The sequence below is a fragment of the Xenopus laevis genome, chromosome 8L, assembly GCF_017654675.1.
Source record: "Xenopus laevis strain J_2021 chromosome 8L, Xenopus_laevis_v10.1, whole genome shotgun sequence".
NCBI lineage: Eukaryota > Metazoa > Chordata > Amphibia > Anura > Pipidae > Xenopus > Xenopus laevis.
Genome location: NC_054385.1, coordinates 127,526,575 through 127,544,055, shown reverse-complemented (window position 1 = coordinate 127,544,055; position 17,481 = coordinate 127,526,575). Strand labels below are relative to the sequence as shown.

Here is a 17,481-nt window from a genome sequence, read left to right as displayed (position 1 = left end):
TGAAGAAACTGAAGGGGCTGGGAGTCCGAGATGGACCAAGGTGCGTGTTGACCGTCCCCAATAAAGTGCGGTAAAGCTCTTACAATGTCCTGTTATTAAAGCAGAGAGTTGGTTTGCTCTGTCTGAGACATTAAAAAAGTCCCCCAGGGTTCCTGTGCTACATATATTCATGTATCTTAATCCTTTAAGACAGATGCAGCCATTAAAAGCAGAATGAGGCTCCATGGGGCCAAACGAGTTTCTGATTCTGCCCTACTACATGTGTATAAAGAATCAGTGAGGATTAAGGACAGGGGGTGGCAGTTAAGGATTTCTTTTAAGTTTGCAAAATGAATGCAGAAGATCCCTGGTATTCTTTGTTTTTTGTGTTTATCGAGTAGAATGTAGAATAGCAGGGAATTAATTTCAGTGGAGGCACCAGTTTAGTTTGTCAGGATAAATGGGGTGCAGCACCAAGGAATTCCCTGTCACTCAGCTCTATCACACTAGAGCCTTCTGCTCTACATCTTCACTACTGACCCCCTGGAATAGCTGTACAGACACCTGAATGAGGTTCCATGGGGACAACGGGTCTGTGATGTCATTCTTTATGTCCCATGTATTTTAGTCATTATTTCTTAGTGGTTTCCTCTGGGCGGGGGCACCATGTACCCAGTATCCACCCCTACCACCAAGTCAGGGGCTTGTCCTCGTCCAACAAATGCAAAGCCCAGAAAGTTGTGTAATACAGATTTCCATGTAACATGCAGTTGTGAAATATGTTTATAAATGAACAAATGATGAGTAGTTAGAAATGTGAAAGGACAAAATAAATATTTTTAATTAAAATTAACATGAACACAGAAATTCCAGTGAAGAGGAGAGAAGGTGGGGGGGATGGGTGGATAGAGACCTGCCAATTATATTGTTGGTTTAACCAGGGCAGAAGCAGGTGCCACCGGGTCAATAAGGTAAAGAGAAGTTTCACTAGGAAATGTTGTGCAAATCAACATAATGTTTTGAAGTGAAACAGTTAATTGATACAAAGGGGTAAGAAATATATGGTTGTTGGCTTGTCATTGAATTATACAAGTAGGGATCTACATAGAGATATTCCCAACTGATACCTCAAGTTCTGCTATGGGAATAATAGTCTTTATATCTGCTAGGAAGTATACCAAGGGGTAATTACACTAATATAGATCAAAATCTCCCTCAAAACAGCCTTATCCTGCAGCCTTGTGTCTTTATATGGTCACAGAACCCCTCAGTGACTTCTAATATCCTTATCATTTACAGTAGGGGGTACATTATCCCTTATAATACATGAGTGATACTCAGAGTTCCCTGTATAACTCAGCCTGCAGCCTTGTGTCTTTATATGGTCACAGAACAACCCCTCAGTGACTTCTAATATCCTTATCATTTACAGTAGGGGGTACATTATCCCTTATAATACATAAGTGATACTCAGAGTTCCCTGTATAACTCAGCCTGCAGCCCTGTGCCTTTATATGGTCACAGAACAAACCCTCAGTGACTTCTAATATCCTTATCATTTACAGTAGGGGGTATATTATCCCTTATAATACATGAGTGATACTCAGAGTTCCCTGTATAACTCAGCCTGCAGCCTTGTGCCTTTATATGGTCACAGAACAACCCCTCAGTGACTTCTAATATCCTTATCATTTACAGTAGGGGGTACATTATCCCTTATAATACATGAGTGATACTCAGAGTTCCCTGTATAACTCAGCCTGCAGCCTTGTGCCTTTATATGGTCACAGAACAACCCCTCAGTGACTTCTAATATCCTTATCATTTACAGTAGGGGGTACATTATCCCTTATAATACACGAGTGATACTCAGAGTTCCCTGTATAACTCAGCCTGCAGCCTTGTGCCTTTATATGTCACATAACTCCTTGGTGATATTGTAATATTTTACAGCAGGGGTTACATTACTCTCTGTATATAAATATAAACACACATATATATATAATTGTTGGTTTGCCTTACAGGTATTTTCCCAGAAATGAACCTTTTCCTCAGTTGGGCCAGTGGTTCCAGTAAGTAATATCTTTATATTATCACTCAATACAGTAACGGTGGAGACGTGATTTTGCCAGTGAACAAACTGAAGAATGGAACTTTTTATTGGCAATATGATAACGGGTTCACGTTTTTGGAGATTGCTTAAACAGAAGCTGGAGGGAAGATATGGGACATAGAAGATCCATTCAGAGGGAGACTGAGCAGCACAGAGAATGGATCTTTAATCATCACTAATGTCACCATGAAGGACCCTCGTTCCTACTTTGATTGGCCAAGAGAACTGACTGACTGTATCCAGGAGTATAATCTCCAAATCTACAGTAAGTCTCACTTACCCATAACAAATCATTGACTAATGTGAGTCTAATGAACAAAGTGCAGGAATAGATGTCACTTTTTTTTTAAAATCATAATGTGGTTATTTCCCAGAATTCCAGCGAAATGAAAGGCACCCACTAAGTAGTGTGAATCCCTAATTGTGCACCATTTACCAATCTTGGGCAAGTTGCATTGGCACCGGCACTAAGTCTAGATAAGGAACATCTTGGCACTGCTTTCCTTCTCATGTTCCATATAACACAACCAATGGGAATCAAAAGAAATAGGAAAATACAGATTCCAGTGAAAAACAGAGAGGCAGAAAAAATGGAATGATAATGGTGTATAAATGTTCCGTTACAAATGAGGAGTAGTTGGTTGATCGGGTAAATTTAATTGTCACTAGAAATGTTGTTGACATCAACAAAAAAAGAAACAGTTTATTTATACAAAGGGGTGAACTATAATTGAAATATAAAGTTCTGATGTGGAAAGAGTTATAACCAACTGATACATCAGGCCATGGGCAGAACAGTCTTTACATATTTCCTAAGATGTATCTCAATGGGCTAATTAAACTAAAGATGGATCAAAAGACGTAGATTTTTAGGGGGATAAAAGGGGCAATAATTATATCCCCCTACAGTATTGTTTATCTCAGCCTACAGCCTTGTGCCTTACTCTACGCAATGAGGGGGACAAATCTAATAATAGGGCTAAGTAGTACATACTGTATGCTTGGAGTGCCACCTGAATTTCGTTTGTTTGTTTGTTTTATATAGTATATGGACCCTTAACCAACAGGGTATCTGGACAGAGAACCAAACGTGTAATTAAGAATGTACACAATGCTTTGATTTGTTTAAATATAAAGTACCTTTTATATATGCACTGAAATCCATTTCTCAAAAGAGCAAACAGATTTCTTTATATTCAGTTTTGAAATCTGACATGGGGCTAGACATATTGTCAGTTTCCCAGCTGCCCTAGTCATGTGACTTGTGCCAGCACTGTAGAACTCTTTTCTGGCAAGCTGTTATTTCTCCTAACTGAATCAGTCTCAGTGGTACTTGGCTTTTACTATTTAGTGTTGTTCTTAGATCTACCAGGCAGCTGTTATCTTGTGTAAGGGAGACCTTCCTATTGTTCTGTTGTTAGGCTGCTGGGGGAGAGCGGCAGAAACATAACTAGAGGGGGGGCGGGCCCTGGCGCAGGACGCGCAGCCGGGCCCCCCGCCCCCTCCGTACACCTGGAACTGGCTGGGAATATGCGCCGCAAATCGGCGCGCGGCCCCTGAGGGGGTGCGGGCCCTGGCCTGCTCGCACCCCCTGTTCCCCCGGTAGTTCCGCCACTGGAGAGGGGGTGATATATACTTGCAGTACAGCAGTAAAGAGTGACTGAAGTTTATCAGAGCACAAGTCACATGACTGGGGGCAGCTCGGAAACTGACAATATGTCTATCCCCATGTCAGATTTCAAAATTAAATATAAAAAAATCAGTTTGCTCTTTTGAAAAATGGATTTCAGTGCAGAATTCTGCTGGAGCGGCACCAGTAACTGATGTATTTTGAAAAAAAAACATGTTTTTCCCATGACAGTATCCCTTTAAGCAAGATCGGGCCCTGGTTGAGAAGATGTGGGGCCAGAAATTCCCTTGGCATGCACCACTTCAAGACAGTCACTAAGCAATGGGCTTCTCTGGAATCTCAAAAGTGGTGAGCATCTTGTTTGTTGTGTGATTATTAAAGTGCACCATCCTGCAAGGGGGAGTCCATTTAAATGTATTAATTGGCCCATTTCCTTGCTGCTAGCTAGTGAACTGATGTTTTACGTTATTTCCCTATATTCAAAACCTGGAAATGTAAATTTCATGGGGAAGGCAGTCATGAAACTGTAACTAAGCGACCCCAAAAGGGACAACTACCTCTGACATTTCTGATCTTGAAACACTCTCTATCAACCGTAAACTACTTTACCCAACTTGGGCATGTGGAATACACTGCTAACAGTGGAAAACATAACAAGACACCACCAATTTTGTTTGCCGTGTATTTGAGGTTTTTTTCTTTGGAAATTTAAAAAAGGAAATACACAAGTATATAAGTGCTGTGAGTTTATGAATATATTGAAAGATCCATATGAAATGCTCAAATACAATGAGAAAGACCACCGGGGTCCTGCAACAAAAATAAATTAAATAATGAATAGATATGGGTTGTAAATGACCAAAGCTGAGAAGGCAGATGGGTGGGACAAAGGTTTTTAAAGGAGGTCGAAATCAAAGGCATCAATGTTGGCAATGGGAGCCCTCCAGAAATTGAAGGCGCTGTACTGGGACAGATATTCTTCTCCATCTTCCTTCTTCTTGTCTGCTGAGGTCTTGGCTCGGTGGCTTTTGATGTCTTCTAGGCCCAAGCATTCAAGTTCAGAGAGGTCCAGCTCTGGAATCGGAAGCTTCCAGAAGAGGAAAGAGTCATACTGGGTGTTCAGTGTGTCCAGCATTTTCACCTAAACATAGAGAAACCACTGTGCATCAGACTACAACCCATTAGACAATGACAATCCTCTAACTAGTTCAGCACGATCAATATCAAATACAGCAGAGAAACAGGGAACCAAAGCTGATCTTTCCTCATTCCATCTGAATTATTAAAAATAACTAAATAATTCCTTATTCCGTTACTGTTTTTTTGTTTTTATGATCCTCCTCTAATCCTGACCACTATAGACTTTGGCACATAATCTCATCTCAGGTGCACCTAAGAAAGGGGGAATCTCTCAAAAGCCTGTACAGGTATGGGATCCGGTATCCAGAAACCTGTTATCCAAAAAGCTTCAAATTACGGAAAGGCCATTTCCCGTAGACTTCGTTTTATCCAAAAATTTCAAAAAATGATTTCCTTTTTCTGTGTATTAATAAAACAACTAAGATATAATGAATCCTTATTGGAAGCAAAACCAGCCTATTGGCTTTATTTAATGTTTAATTGATTTTCTTGTAGACTCAAGGGACGAAGATCCAAATTACAGAAAGATCCATTATCTGGAAAACCCCAGCTCCCGAGCATTCTGGATAATAGGTCCAATACCTGTACTACAAATTCTTGCCATTAATAAAACATTTTAAGGTGATCGCCTACATTCACGTGCCACGCCCTTCCCTAAGTTGTTGTTGGAAATCTATTCATGACCATAAACAGTAAGATCACTCTTTTGGACAAGTTTTCCAAATAAGCTAAATTTTGCCTAATTTAGAGCCAAACCATTGAATCTGATTAATCAGCTGACGTGGTCAACAGCTTAATCATTTGCCGTAAGACATGTGGGTGGCCAAATAGGGCTCAGATCCATTGTCTGGCGACCTCAGCAAATGAGCAGATCTGGCGCATTTAGGCTATGGGGGCTGGTTGTCTTGAAAACGTTAAAAATTATAAAAATTTATAGAACAGAGATGCCCAGACTAATATGGCGTCTCCTTATAGCAAGGTTGTCCCTTAAAGATCCTACAAGTGTACGGTTTTGATGGGGTTTTGAAATTAATTATAATTAACAGTTACGGTTATGAATATTGCTTATAGACATTGCTCTACTCAACATCTACAACATCCACTCTGGCTGTGGCATAATAAGGTAATAATCACCCTGACCACATGATTTCAACATTTATGGGGTCAGAAATAACATCCAACCTGGGAAAAATAAAATATTTTTCAAAAGATAGGATCCTCTTCCTTCTTTGGACCTACCAAACCCCAGCTCTGTAGATGACTCTGGTAGAGCAATCATGTTGGCTACAGGGGTGCTTCGCCAATGAGGCGAGTTGAGGCTGTCGCCTCAGGCGGCAGCGCCCCACTAGGTACCAGGGGCAGCAAAAATGCTGCTCCTGGTACTTTAAGTGCGAATTTCTGGGGGAGGGGGAGCAGCAGCAACTGCTGCTGCCTCAGGCGGCGGAGGGGCCAGGATCGCCCCTGGTTGGCTATGATATTAAAACTCTTTTGGGGTTATGCAATAAATGGCACTAAGTTTGCCCAAGGGCAATAACTCATAGCAACCAATCAGCAGGTAGCGTTTACTGGTCACCTGTTTAAAAGCTAACATCTTATTGGTTGCTATGGGTTACTGCTCCTGGGCAAACTTAATGCCTTTTATTACATATGGGGGTTTGTATCATAGTAAGGAGCTCTCACCTATGAACAAGAACTAGATACAGCAAGAAATGTGTAAGGCTGAGCTAATAACATACCATAATAATCTACAATAAACAACCTTGTTTTTTTTATAGGGGTCACCTACTTGGACTGGCTGCCTCTAATAATTTCCAGTTGCTCCCACACGGGTCTACTACAACGGTGAGTCTGCTGCAGCCTTTTGATATAATCCATCACTTGTGTGACATCATTGCAGCTATAGTTACTCATACTTTCAAATAAGACCAGAAAGCTGTTTAATTTCATAGGAGGATTCCCTTATATACTTCTATGCTCCCCACACAGTACAGCAGCCCCGCTGCATTCAGCACTGCAGCAGCACCAGTGCATGTCTATTGACTTCTATTCCCCTGAGTGACAGACGCAGCCCCTACTGCTCTGCTGCACCCGCCCTACTCTGACTTCCTCTCTATTTATAATCCCCGTGTATTTTAGCATCGTGACACCATTAGCCGTATGTCTCCTAGCCCACGAGCCACCTTTGGATCTATATAACTTTATTCTGAAATAAAGGGAAAATACAGCTACATATTATAGTAAAAAAAAATCCTTGTTTCGCCCATTCTAAATATTAACACAAGTAGAATATCTTTAAGCATTGGAATGCAATATATGCTTGTGGAATGTACCATTTTTACAATCTACGGTTGTTCCATATGTTTTTTTTTTTAACTGTTATAATTTTCATTGTTCATTTCACATTAGGAAATGGTGACTTACCAGGTGGGGCTGCTGCAACTAAATGTCAGCTCCGAGATGGTCTATCTGTCATCTATATATCTTTATTGGCCAGCCCTGGTTTAATTTCTTTAAATTAACTGGAATCAAATTCCAATATATCAGAGTTCCTTTTTATATTATTTAGGGACATCAGTAGTATATTTAATCCACATCAGTCTATGAAAGGATAGGCAATGCGTAGTCTAGAAGTAAAAGCAGGGATCATATATGAAGCCAGTGTACTTACTGTAGGGATGCTGCAGTCAAGGTGCAAGACGGTTGGTGGGTGGCAGAGAAGCTGATGTGATACGCGCCGGGCTTTGTCTCCGTCTGGAAGGCAGCTCCTCCTATACAGACGGATTTATCCCTGCTCTACTGCAGCACAGGATTCTGGGCCAGTGAATCAGCCAAATTCTAGAAGATGCTCATTGCCTTATAGGAGCAAGTCCCTTGGGGCAGGAACCCATTAGTATTCCGCATATATAAGCAGGGCTGTAAGGCTGGGATGGCTTTCCAATAAAACATTTCCATACAATATATTCCTTGATTCAATTATAAAATAATTAAGAAAATGTGACTGATAGCAACAAATTGAGAAGTCAATAAATAAATGATCTGTGTGATCAGTCAGACAAAGGTGCAGCCCTAAGATCAGAAAATCCACACGGGGCACTGATTCATTGGAGTGTATGGAATATCTCATCTTTTATATATATATATATATATATATATATATATATATATATATATATATATATATATATATATATATATCTATCTATCTATCTATCTATCTATCTATCTATCTCGATATATCTATATCTATCTATCTCTATATATCTATATATCTCTATCTCTATATCTATCTATCTCTATCTCTATATATCTATCTATCTCTATCTCTATATCTATATCTATCTCTATCTATCTATCTATCTATCTATCTATCTATCTATCTATCTATCTATGTCTATCTATCTATCTATCTATCTATCTATCTATCTATCTATCTATGTCTATCTATCTATCTATCTATCTATCTATCTATCTATCATCTATCTATCTATCTATCTATCTATCTATCATCTATCTATCTATATCTCTATATCTCTATCTATCTATCTATCTATCTATCTATCTATCTATCTATCATCTATCTATCTATCTATCTATCTATCTATCTATCTATGTCTATCTATCTATCTATCTATCTATCTATCTATCATCTATCTATCTATCTATCTATCTATCTATCTATCTATCTATCATCTATCTATCTATATCTCTATATCTCTATCTATCTATCTATCTATCTATCTATCTATCTATCTATCTATCTATCTATCTATCTATCTATCTATCATCTATCTATCTATCTATCTATCTATCTATCTATCTATCTATCATCTATCTATCTATATCTCTATATCTCTATCTATCTATCTATCTATCTATCTATCTATCTATCTATCTATCTATCTATCTATCTATCTATCTATCTATCTATCATCTCTGACAAAGGCTGGGACACAGCCGAAACGTTAGTTTTCTATAATAAAATACTTTATATTTTCGTAAGCCCTGTGAGTGTGGTCTCTTCTTTGGAGGATTACAGACAACATTGGATACACGCACACAGGCCAACAAGATACCTCTAAATGTGAGTGCTGTGATTGTGGGGAATGTATCTATCTATCTATCTATCTATCTATCTATCTATCTATCTATCTATCTATCTATCTATCTATCTATCTATATCTATATCTGGAGACGTAAGCAGACCAGCAGCAGCAGAGCTATTGGGATTGTTTTCCCTAGTAATCCACCAATCAGATTTCCCTTACGTAACAACCAATAAAAAAGATTTTAGAAGTCCGGCAGCAGATTAAACCTCATGCTTGCGTGGGATAAATAGGTGTGGATTTAGGATTAAAAACTTACCCTGACAGCACATGTTTCAATCAGTATACACATAGTATACAGCTGTTATTGAACTACAATTTCAATAAAGAAAGCCAACACCGGGCTACTACCCTCAGGAGAGACTCAGGGGAAATTAGGTATATGTGTTGCTGATTGAACTACAATTCCCAGCATTCTCGGATAATCAAAGGCAGTAAGGGTCAGGGCACACACTCAGATTCGGGGAGATTAGTCGTCCGTCGACAAATCTCCTATTCTTCGGTGGGAGGCAGTTCGGGGGGGAGATTAGTCGCCCCGAAGAAGAGGGTTTGTTGCCGGGATACTAATCTCCCCGAATTGCCTCCCGCTGGCTATGATTTAAATCGCCAGCAGGATGGCACTCTGAGCGCTTCGTTTTACGAAGTCGCCCAAAGTTGCTTCACAAGGAAACTTCAGAAAACGAGTGCCATCCCACTGGCGATTTATATTGTAGCCGGCGGGAGGCAGTTCGGGTAGATTAGTAGCCCGGCAACAAACCTCCTCTTCTTCGGGGCGACTAATCTCCCCGAACTGCCTCCCACTGGCTAAAATGTAAATCGCCAGCAGGATGGCACTCGGATCGATGTTTTTCGAAGTCGCCTGAAGTTTCCTCGTGAGGCATTGTAGCTGGCTGGAGGCAGTTCGGGGAGATTAGTTGCCCTGAAGAAGAGGAGATTTGTTGCCGGGCGACTAATCTCCCCAAATCTGAGCATGTGCCCTGACCCTAAAAGTGCATGACTAGAATGGATTAAGCTGGTTTATTTTTTTTATTTTTCCACACTGTTACAAAATATTATAACAAAACTTTGGAGAAACAAAGAAGGGAAAGAGAGATATCAGAGAAAAGGAGAACCAGGGGGAATATCATCAGTACAACAGTTCATACAGGCGTTGTTTACCTTTGAGTTAACTTTTGATGATGTTCGGAGACAATTTGGTTTTCATTTTTTATTTGCGTTTTTTTTTTTTTTTTTTAAGATATTTAGCTTTTTATCCAGCAGCTGTCCAGTTTGCCATTTCTGCAATCTGGTTGCTAGGGTCCAAATTAACCTACCAACCATACATTGATTTGAATAGGAGACTGGAATATGAACAGGAGAGGGGCTTAATAGAAAGAGGGGTAATACAAAGTAGCAATAATAATAAATGTGTCGTTTTACAGAGCATTTGTTTTTTAGTTGGGGTCATTGACTCCCATTTGACAACTGGAAATAGTCGGAAGAAATAGGCAAATAACTCAGATTTCTTATAAAAACAGTACACTATTTATAATAAAAGTATATTGGAGATAGGTTTCTTTTTCATTAAAGAAAGTAAAAATGGGATTTTAATTGTTTTGCCTTTTAAGGAGGACCACACCTTTTAAGTTATAGAATCGAGCTAAAAGCAGACTTAGTGATGAAATGTGTTGGGTCCGCCTCTGGTGAAATATATATTAGTTTCTGACAGAGTCGGACTGGGGGGCCCACTGTGACTACTGTCCAGGGCCCCCTCCGACCCCCTACCATGATGCGACGAGCGTGCGGTGCGCCTGCTTAAAAGGCGCTGATCGGGGAGACTGCTTGAATGGAGCTGTGTGCAGATGGAGCTGCGCGGCTCCTAAAGAAAACTTTTTTTTTTTTAACAAAAGGCCGGGAGAGGGGTCTGGCCCATTAAGGGTCGGGCCCACTGGGTTTTTTCCCGGTTTCCCGCCGGGCCAGTCCGACACTGGTTTCTGATATGGTAGTTACTCGTCAATGAGTTTTTTCCCCAAAATGCTAAGGTGCATGTAAAAGTTCTCTATCCAAGGGTCTGGGGTTAGCTTGAATCATTATTGTCTCGCACCAGGACAGTGACACACATACGTTTTGTATAAGGAGATATCCAGGGTTCACTTCAACTGGCCTCCTAGAAAATTGGGATTGGAACTAACTGAAGAGCCTCTTGGGGAGAGCTGGAAGTCTTGCAGGTCAGTAAATGGGTTACAGGAAGCCCTTACTATTTGTTGCAGCATTTTTATCCCAGTGCAGCCGATGTGCTGAAGCCGGAGGATCAAGCTATCCGTGTGCATAAACTGACTGGCCGGAAAGTAGAGCTTGAAATTAGGCAGAGTGAGCCCGGAGGCAATTAAGTGCCGAGTGAGGCCTCTCCCCTGCCCACACAATGATACGTATTGTCACATCTAATTGGCAGAATCACAGCGCCTGTGAGATGACTGGTGAGATGTGTAGCTCATATACCGTACAAGCTTTATTCTGATCATGTTTACACTACCTGCAATGGAGAGTGGGAGATCTTTCCAGATGTCAGTTTTGGATGTAAGAATACAAAAATGAAAACTGGAAATTCTAGCAATTGTGCTCTCTGTGCTACCGTCCAGGACCCCTCTGCCAACAAACCCTGGGGGGCCAGGATTGCCCCTGCCTATTGGCCAAGATGTGGGCCAGCAAACTTACATTATTATTCCGCAAAGACAACTTTACTTATCATCAAAGCTCAGAACTTTACAATCATTTATCCAGAAACCCCCAGGTCCCGAGCATTCTGGATAACCGGTCCCATAACTGTACTCGCCTCTAGGCTGCCCTCTATGTTCCTTATATATCTGTTATATACCAGTCTTTTCCTATATAGAAATATTCACACACATTCCAGTTTATAAGCTAAGGGAGCCCAGTCTGAAGGCCAGTTAGGGGGGAGATTTGGGGTGAGTGCTTATTTGTACCCTGGGTACCCCTGGAACTATAGAAGGGTGACTGTTACCCCAATGTTTCTATATATCTGTAACCTTGTTATGAGCTAAGGGGGCCCAGTCTGAAGGTCAGTTAGGGTGAGATTTGGGGTGAGTGTTTATTTGTACCCTGGGTACCCCTGGAACTATAGCAGGGTGACACCCCAATGTTTCTATATATCTGTAACCTTGTTATGAGCTAAGGGGGCCCAGTCTGAAGGCCAGTTAGGGGGAGATTTGGGGTGAGGGCTTATTTGTACCCTGGGTACCCCTGGAACTATAGCAGGGTGACTGTTACCCCAATGTTTCTATATATCTGTAACCTTGTTATGAGCTAAGGGGGCCCAGTCTGAAGGTCAGTTAGGGGGAGATTTGAGGTGAGTGCCCTGGGTACCCCTGAAACTACAATAGATTGAAATGTTTTTCTATATAGCTGTAACCATATGAATTAATGGGCCCAACCTGAAGGCCAGCTGGCAGTTGTAGTCAGGCTTACCATCAATAATTATGAGGACCTATTAACTTAATGGGCCCTGCCCCAAGGGACCCACGGTAATTAGGCAACCAGGCACCTCTCTGCTATGGGGCCCCTAACCCCCAGTACTCTGAATACCCCACTCATGGCTGTTATCGCTGAGTATGGATCTTAATAGAGTGACCAATGATCAGTGCTGTACTTTGGTCCAGTGCTGAGCCTTCCCCCCTGTCCTACAGTGAGCTGGGACCTTCCTCGGGTGCCTTAATAGAATATATGGCCCTGCCAAGGATATACTGTAACATTTCATTGTCTGACTGGGCCGACCAGAGATTGGTATCCAGGGTCCATTCCCACTACAAACAGATATCGACAGTGGTGAATATAGGGGTCGTATGGGCTCACGTTAAAGTAATTAAAAAAGAGGTAAAGCCCTCTTGTGAGTAGGGCCCCTCAGATCCTATTTACTCTAAAATGCTTGTTTGTTGAATTATTGTAAGACCCCTGTTCATTATAATGGATGCTTTGGATCTACATACCCTGCTAGATCTGCTAAAAACATTTTAACATTAAATAAAGCCAATAGGCTGGTTTTGCTTCCAATAAGGATTAATTATATCTTAGTTGGGATCAAGTACAAGCGACTGTTTTATTATTACACAGAAAAAGGAAATTATTTTTAAAAAAATTGGATAAAATGAAGTCTATGATAAACAGTCTTCCTGTAATTCAGAGCTTTCTGGATAACAGGTTTTCAAATGAAGGATCCCATTCATGTATTTCTAGCAGAGTCTCATGCTGGGGAACTGGGGGGGGGAGGAGCCTGGTTAGTGAAACACTAGGGCTTCTCTTGGCCTGTGGAGCAAAATAAAGGCACTGGTGGGTTCAAGGGAAATCTCCCATCTATGGGCCTCAGTGGCGCCCACTATCTGTAGCAGTAATGTAAATACACATAACACTAATGTGGGAGAGGACTGTATATATTAGATGTTTCTTTTACAGCAGCTAGTGACTATCTAAGCCTGAAAGACTGTACTGCTTGTCTTGTTTTCATGATGTCCCTTCTGCTGATCATCTACTGAGGCTCATCATTTGCGCAAGTCAAAGGAATTGTTCAGTGTAAAAATAAAAACTGGGTAAATAAATAGGCTGTGCAAAATAAATAATGTTTCTAATATAGTTAGTTAGGCAAAAATGTAATGTATAAAGGCTGGAGTGACTGGATGTGTAACATAATAGCCAGAACACTACTTCCTGCTTTTCAGCTCTCTAACTCTGAGTTAGTCAGTGACTTGAAGGGGGGCCACATGGGACATAACTGTTCAGTGAGTTTGTAATTGATCCTCAGCATTCAGCTCAGATTCAAAAGTAGCAGTTATGACCCATGTGCCCCCCTCAAGTCTCTGATTGGTTACTGCCTGGTAACCAATCAGTAGAAACCAAGAGAGCTGAAAAGCAGGAAGTAGTGTTCTGGCTATTATGTTACACATCCAGTCACTCCAGTCTTTATACATTACATTTTTGTCTAATGAACTAAATTAGAAACATTTTTTTATTTTGCACAGCCTTTGACAAAGTTCACATGCTGTGAACGAAACGTGCGTCAGGCGCATACTATTTCACGATTTTAATTTCGTTAGGCAGGGCGTCGCAAGATACCTGAAACAAATGGGGTAATTGTCACCACTGGGAGGTTGTTACGCTGTGGGTGAAGGGGTTGAATTGTGTATAACACAATTAATGTTTTTACCATCAAGTACGTTTGCTCCTATTTAACGACCGGGAGGGTGTTCACTGCGGGAGAAGGGGTTGGCTTGGCAACGGTGGGTAAATGGAATCATAAGTTCATTGCTGCAGCAAGTTTACAGCTGCACTTACTTATAGGGTTGCCACCTTTTCCGGAAAAAAATACCGGCCTTCTTATATATTTATCATTTTTCTCTATAAATAACATTGGGGCCAAAAGCCGGGATCAAGACTTTGGGCGATGCAGCACCAGAAGGGCAGCTGCTCACCAGAGAACAATTGCTACTGGCTCATCCTGGAGTCCAAATTCACCCCCTAGTGTACCAACAATTTAGGCATGCCTTTGTAACGCAATTTGCGTCATCCAGAGTGACCCTGGTCACATCACCCTTCTTAGAGGCCCTTAGATCGCCAACCCAAAAGAAAATGGTTGCTAATCTATATGGGAAATTGCTCTCTACAATTCCCTCACCATTCACCAAGGCATATGTGGCTTGGCATGTGGATATCCCCACTTTGACAGCGGAAGAGTGGGAGGAGGGCAAGGATAAGGCGTATCAGTATCTTATTGCCACTAGAGACAGACTTATCCAATTCAAAATATTACATAAGATCCATATCACACCATTACGCCTAAGCCGCATGGGAGAGGTTGGTAAGTCATATTGCCCAAAGTGTCGCCAGCATGAAGCCGACTATATTCATATGGTGTGGAGCTGCCCTCAAATCAATAAATACTGGGATAGAGTTATGTCCCACATACAAGACAAAATTACCTTCCCCAAGATAATGTCTCCACAAGTCTGTATACTGGGGGTGATAGATGAGATTGTCCCGCTAAATGCCAAAAGAGATCTATGACGCTCCCTACTGTTCTATGCGAGAAAAGCTTTACTTATGAAATGGTTGGACCCTAAGCCACCTTTCCCTTCGGTTTTGGCTGGACTTAATAAACAAAAATCTCCCACTCATACAACTGACGTATCTAGCTAGAGGGTGCGCGAACAAATATGGGAAGATCTGGGATGAATGGACTGCGGCCAACTCTTAGCAAGTACCAAGGTTTGCTAGGGAATCACTGATTATATCCAACCCCGTCTCTAATGTACTGGTGTGAAGTGCAATTTGACTGTAAGTACTGTTGTATGCTGTGACATATAATGTGATCTGATTGTACCTGAAACCCCCCCTTCTTTCCTTCTGTACCCCCCCTCCCCCCCTTTTTTTGAAAATTGAAAAATAAACACTGTTAAAAAAAATAAATAACATTGGGATCAACTATCATTTTTACCGGCCAGGTCGCTGGCAACCCTACTTACTTATTACCTCTTTCAGTACCTGGGAGGGTTTATACTGTGGGTGAAGGGGCTGGTTTGGATTGGTTGGGAAACGGAACCTACTTCTGCTACCGCCACAATAAATCTAAGAGTCGCACCTAGATAGTGGCTCTTTCGGTCTAAACGCAGCAGTCTGCTACGATATTAATAATTTAGACATTATTTGCTGCAGTAATATTAAGTGTATAAGATGCTATGCTTGGTGGATTACCATTGTCTGTATATAAGGCTGATACCAGTACACAACAACACGCCACCATATTATTTTGTGGGATTTTTTCGGCATATATATCGCCACAGAGATTTGTTTTAAACCCACTATCCTATGGCATCTCGCCTCCCTGTACCTAATGTATTTTTAATGGTGTTAATCTGGACTTTTTCTTTCTTCTTCTTAATATTTATTAAAGGTTATGTTTTAACACATGTTGTGGGGTAGACATATGATGTGTTTTTGGACTAAGAGGGATGGGAAGGTGCAAAGCAATAGGTCAATTCTTTTTCTTTTCTATATTGGTTTAATTATTTGACCTTGCACACCATCGGTTGTTTTCTATTTGATGGGAGGTGCTCCACAATACTCCATATTTATTTATTTCGTTTTTATACTGGACTGTTCCTTTAAGCACACTGTAGGGCCAGGGGCATCAGTTGGTCTGGGGTCTTTGCAATTCACTCTCGTTGCAGACTTTGTACCCCAACAATAGAGATTAGTTCTTAGACAAGTGTGTACCTTATAAAAAAAAAACATTGTCTGCAGATAATGTTTTCACCTTTATTTGAACTTGTTTGCTGAGAGACTAGAGCAGTGTTAGTTTCTTCCCGTGGCTAATACACTCATACACTGTGACCAGCTTTCACGGAAGGAGAGATTAAATCGTGCAACACAAGCAATGACTACAGAGAAAAGGAAAAATGTGCAGCTCCGCACAGATCGCACGTTGGTGCTTAACGGAACTGCAGAGGACTGATCCTCAACCCAATCACATCCTTGCCGATTTCTGTCACCTATGAGAAAAGGAGAGAAAGACATTACCGGCCTGTTAGACTTGCCACGTAGAGAGATACAAAAGATTTTGTTAAAGATTAGCATTAAAGGGGAAGTTAAACCACTTGGGGTGCCAAGTGGACACCACAGAAAATTGGATCCAACATAGCGGCAGGGCAGTCTTCATAAACGTATCCCAGGCTGATTTTTAAAGGGACAGTTCATTGTAAAAATAAAAACTGGATAAATAAATGGGCTGTGCAAAATAAAAATTGTTTTTAATACAGTTAACAAGCCAAACATGTAATGTATAAAGGCTGGAGTGACTGGATGTGAAACATAATAGCCAAAACACTACTTCCTGCTTTTCAGCTCTCTAACTCTGAGTTAGTCAGTGACTATAAGGGGGGCCACATGGGACATAACTATTCAGTGAGTTTGCAGTTGATCCTCAGCATTCAGCTCAGATTCAAAAGCAACAGATATGACTGATGTACCAACCCCCTCAAGTCAATGATTGGTCACTGGCTGGTAACCAGAGGAAACCAAGAGATCTGAAAAGCAGGAAGTAGTGTTCTGGCTTTTATGTTACACATCCAGTCACTCCAGCCTTTATACATTACATTTTTGCCTAACTAACTATATTAGAAAGATTTTTTATTTGCATATATTTTTTTTTTTTACCCAGTTTTTATTTTTACACTGAACAATGCATTGTTCAGTATACTGGCCTAGTTTAGACTCATCTAAATGATGTAAAGGTTTTGGATTGAAGTTACTTACTGTTGTGACCCTACAGATTTGTCCTTTGAACTCAGGGCTGTAGCAGGCTCCACTCAATGGGCATTTCTCTACAGGTTTCCCTCTGTAAATGGGCCGGTAAGAGGCAGCGCAGATATCGAAGGGGTTGTGCATATCATAATTGAGCTGATAGGTGTCCGTCAGGTTCTTCTCACAAGCGGACAATATTTTACGGGTCTGGGAGGGGTACAAAAAAAAAA

At 41.0% G+C, this 17,481-nt stretch overlaps 2 protein-coding genes across 4 annotated transcripts in view; both read right to left on the bottom strand.

Annotated features, from left to right (window-relative positions):
• Nucleotides 1-4,455: 4,455 nt before the first annotated feature.
• On the bottom strand, nucleotides 4,456-7,653 carry mllt11.L (MLLT11, transcription factor 7 cofactor L homeolog). Of its 2 annotated transcripts, none has more exons than XM_018231509.2 (2): nucleotides 7,531-7,653; nucleotides 4,456-4,863 (listed from the first exon to the last, which is right to left on the bottom strand). In XM_018231509.2, exon 2 carries the CDS (start codon nucleotides 4,855-4,857, stop codon nucleotides 4,618-4,620), a length of 240 nt encoding a protein of 79 aa, XP_018086998.1. In that variant the 5' UTR covers nucleotides 4,858-4,863; nucleotides 7,531-7,653; the 3' UTR covers nucleotides 4,456-4,617. The 2 variants fall into 2 exon arrangements, with proteins under 2 accessions (XP_018086998.1, XP_041429566.1); XM_041573632.1 differs by lacking the exon at nucleotides 7,531-7,653 and adding an exon at nucleotides 6,209-6,214.
• An 8,600-nt stretch (nucleotides 7,654-16,253) lies between these two features.
• The window catches only part of copa.L (COPI coat complex subunit alpha L homeolog), a 33,783-nt gene continuing 32,555 nt past the window's right edge, over nucleotides 16,254-17,481 (bottom strand). For both annotated transcript variants that reach the window (XM_018228961.2, NM_001093019.2), the window contains 2 exon segments: nucleotides 17,264-17,458; nucleotides 16,254-16,500 (listed from right to left, as the gene is read on the bottom strand). In XM_018228961.2, coding sequence (XP_018084450.1) covers nucleotides 16,441-16,500; nucleotides 17,264-17,458 — 255 coding nt within the window. In that variant the 3' untranslated portion in view covers nucleotides 16,254-16,440.

What these genes read in the sequence shown, in the direction of transcription:
- mllt11.L (XM_018231509.2), bottom strand. Translation starts at nt 4,857, where the DNA reads ATGCTGGACACACTGAACACCCAGTATGACTCTTTCCTCTTCTGGAAG.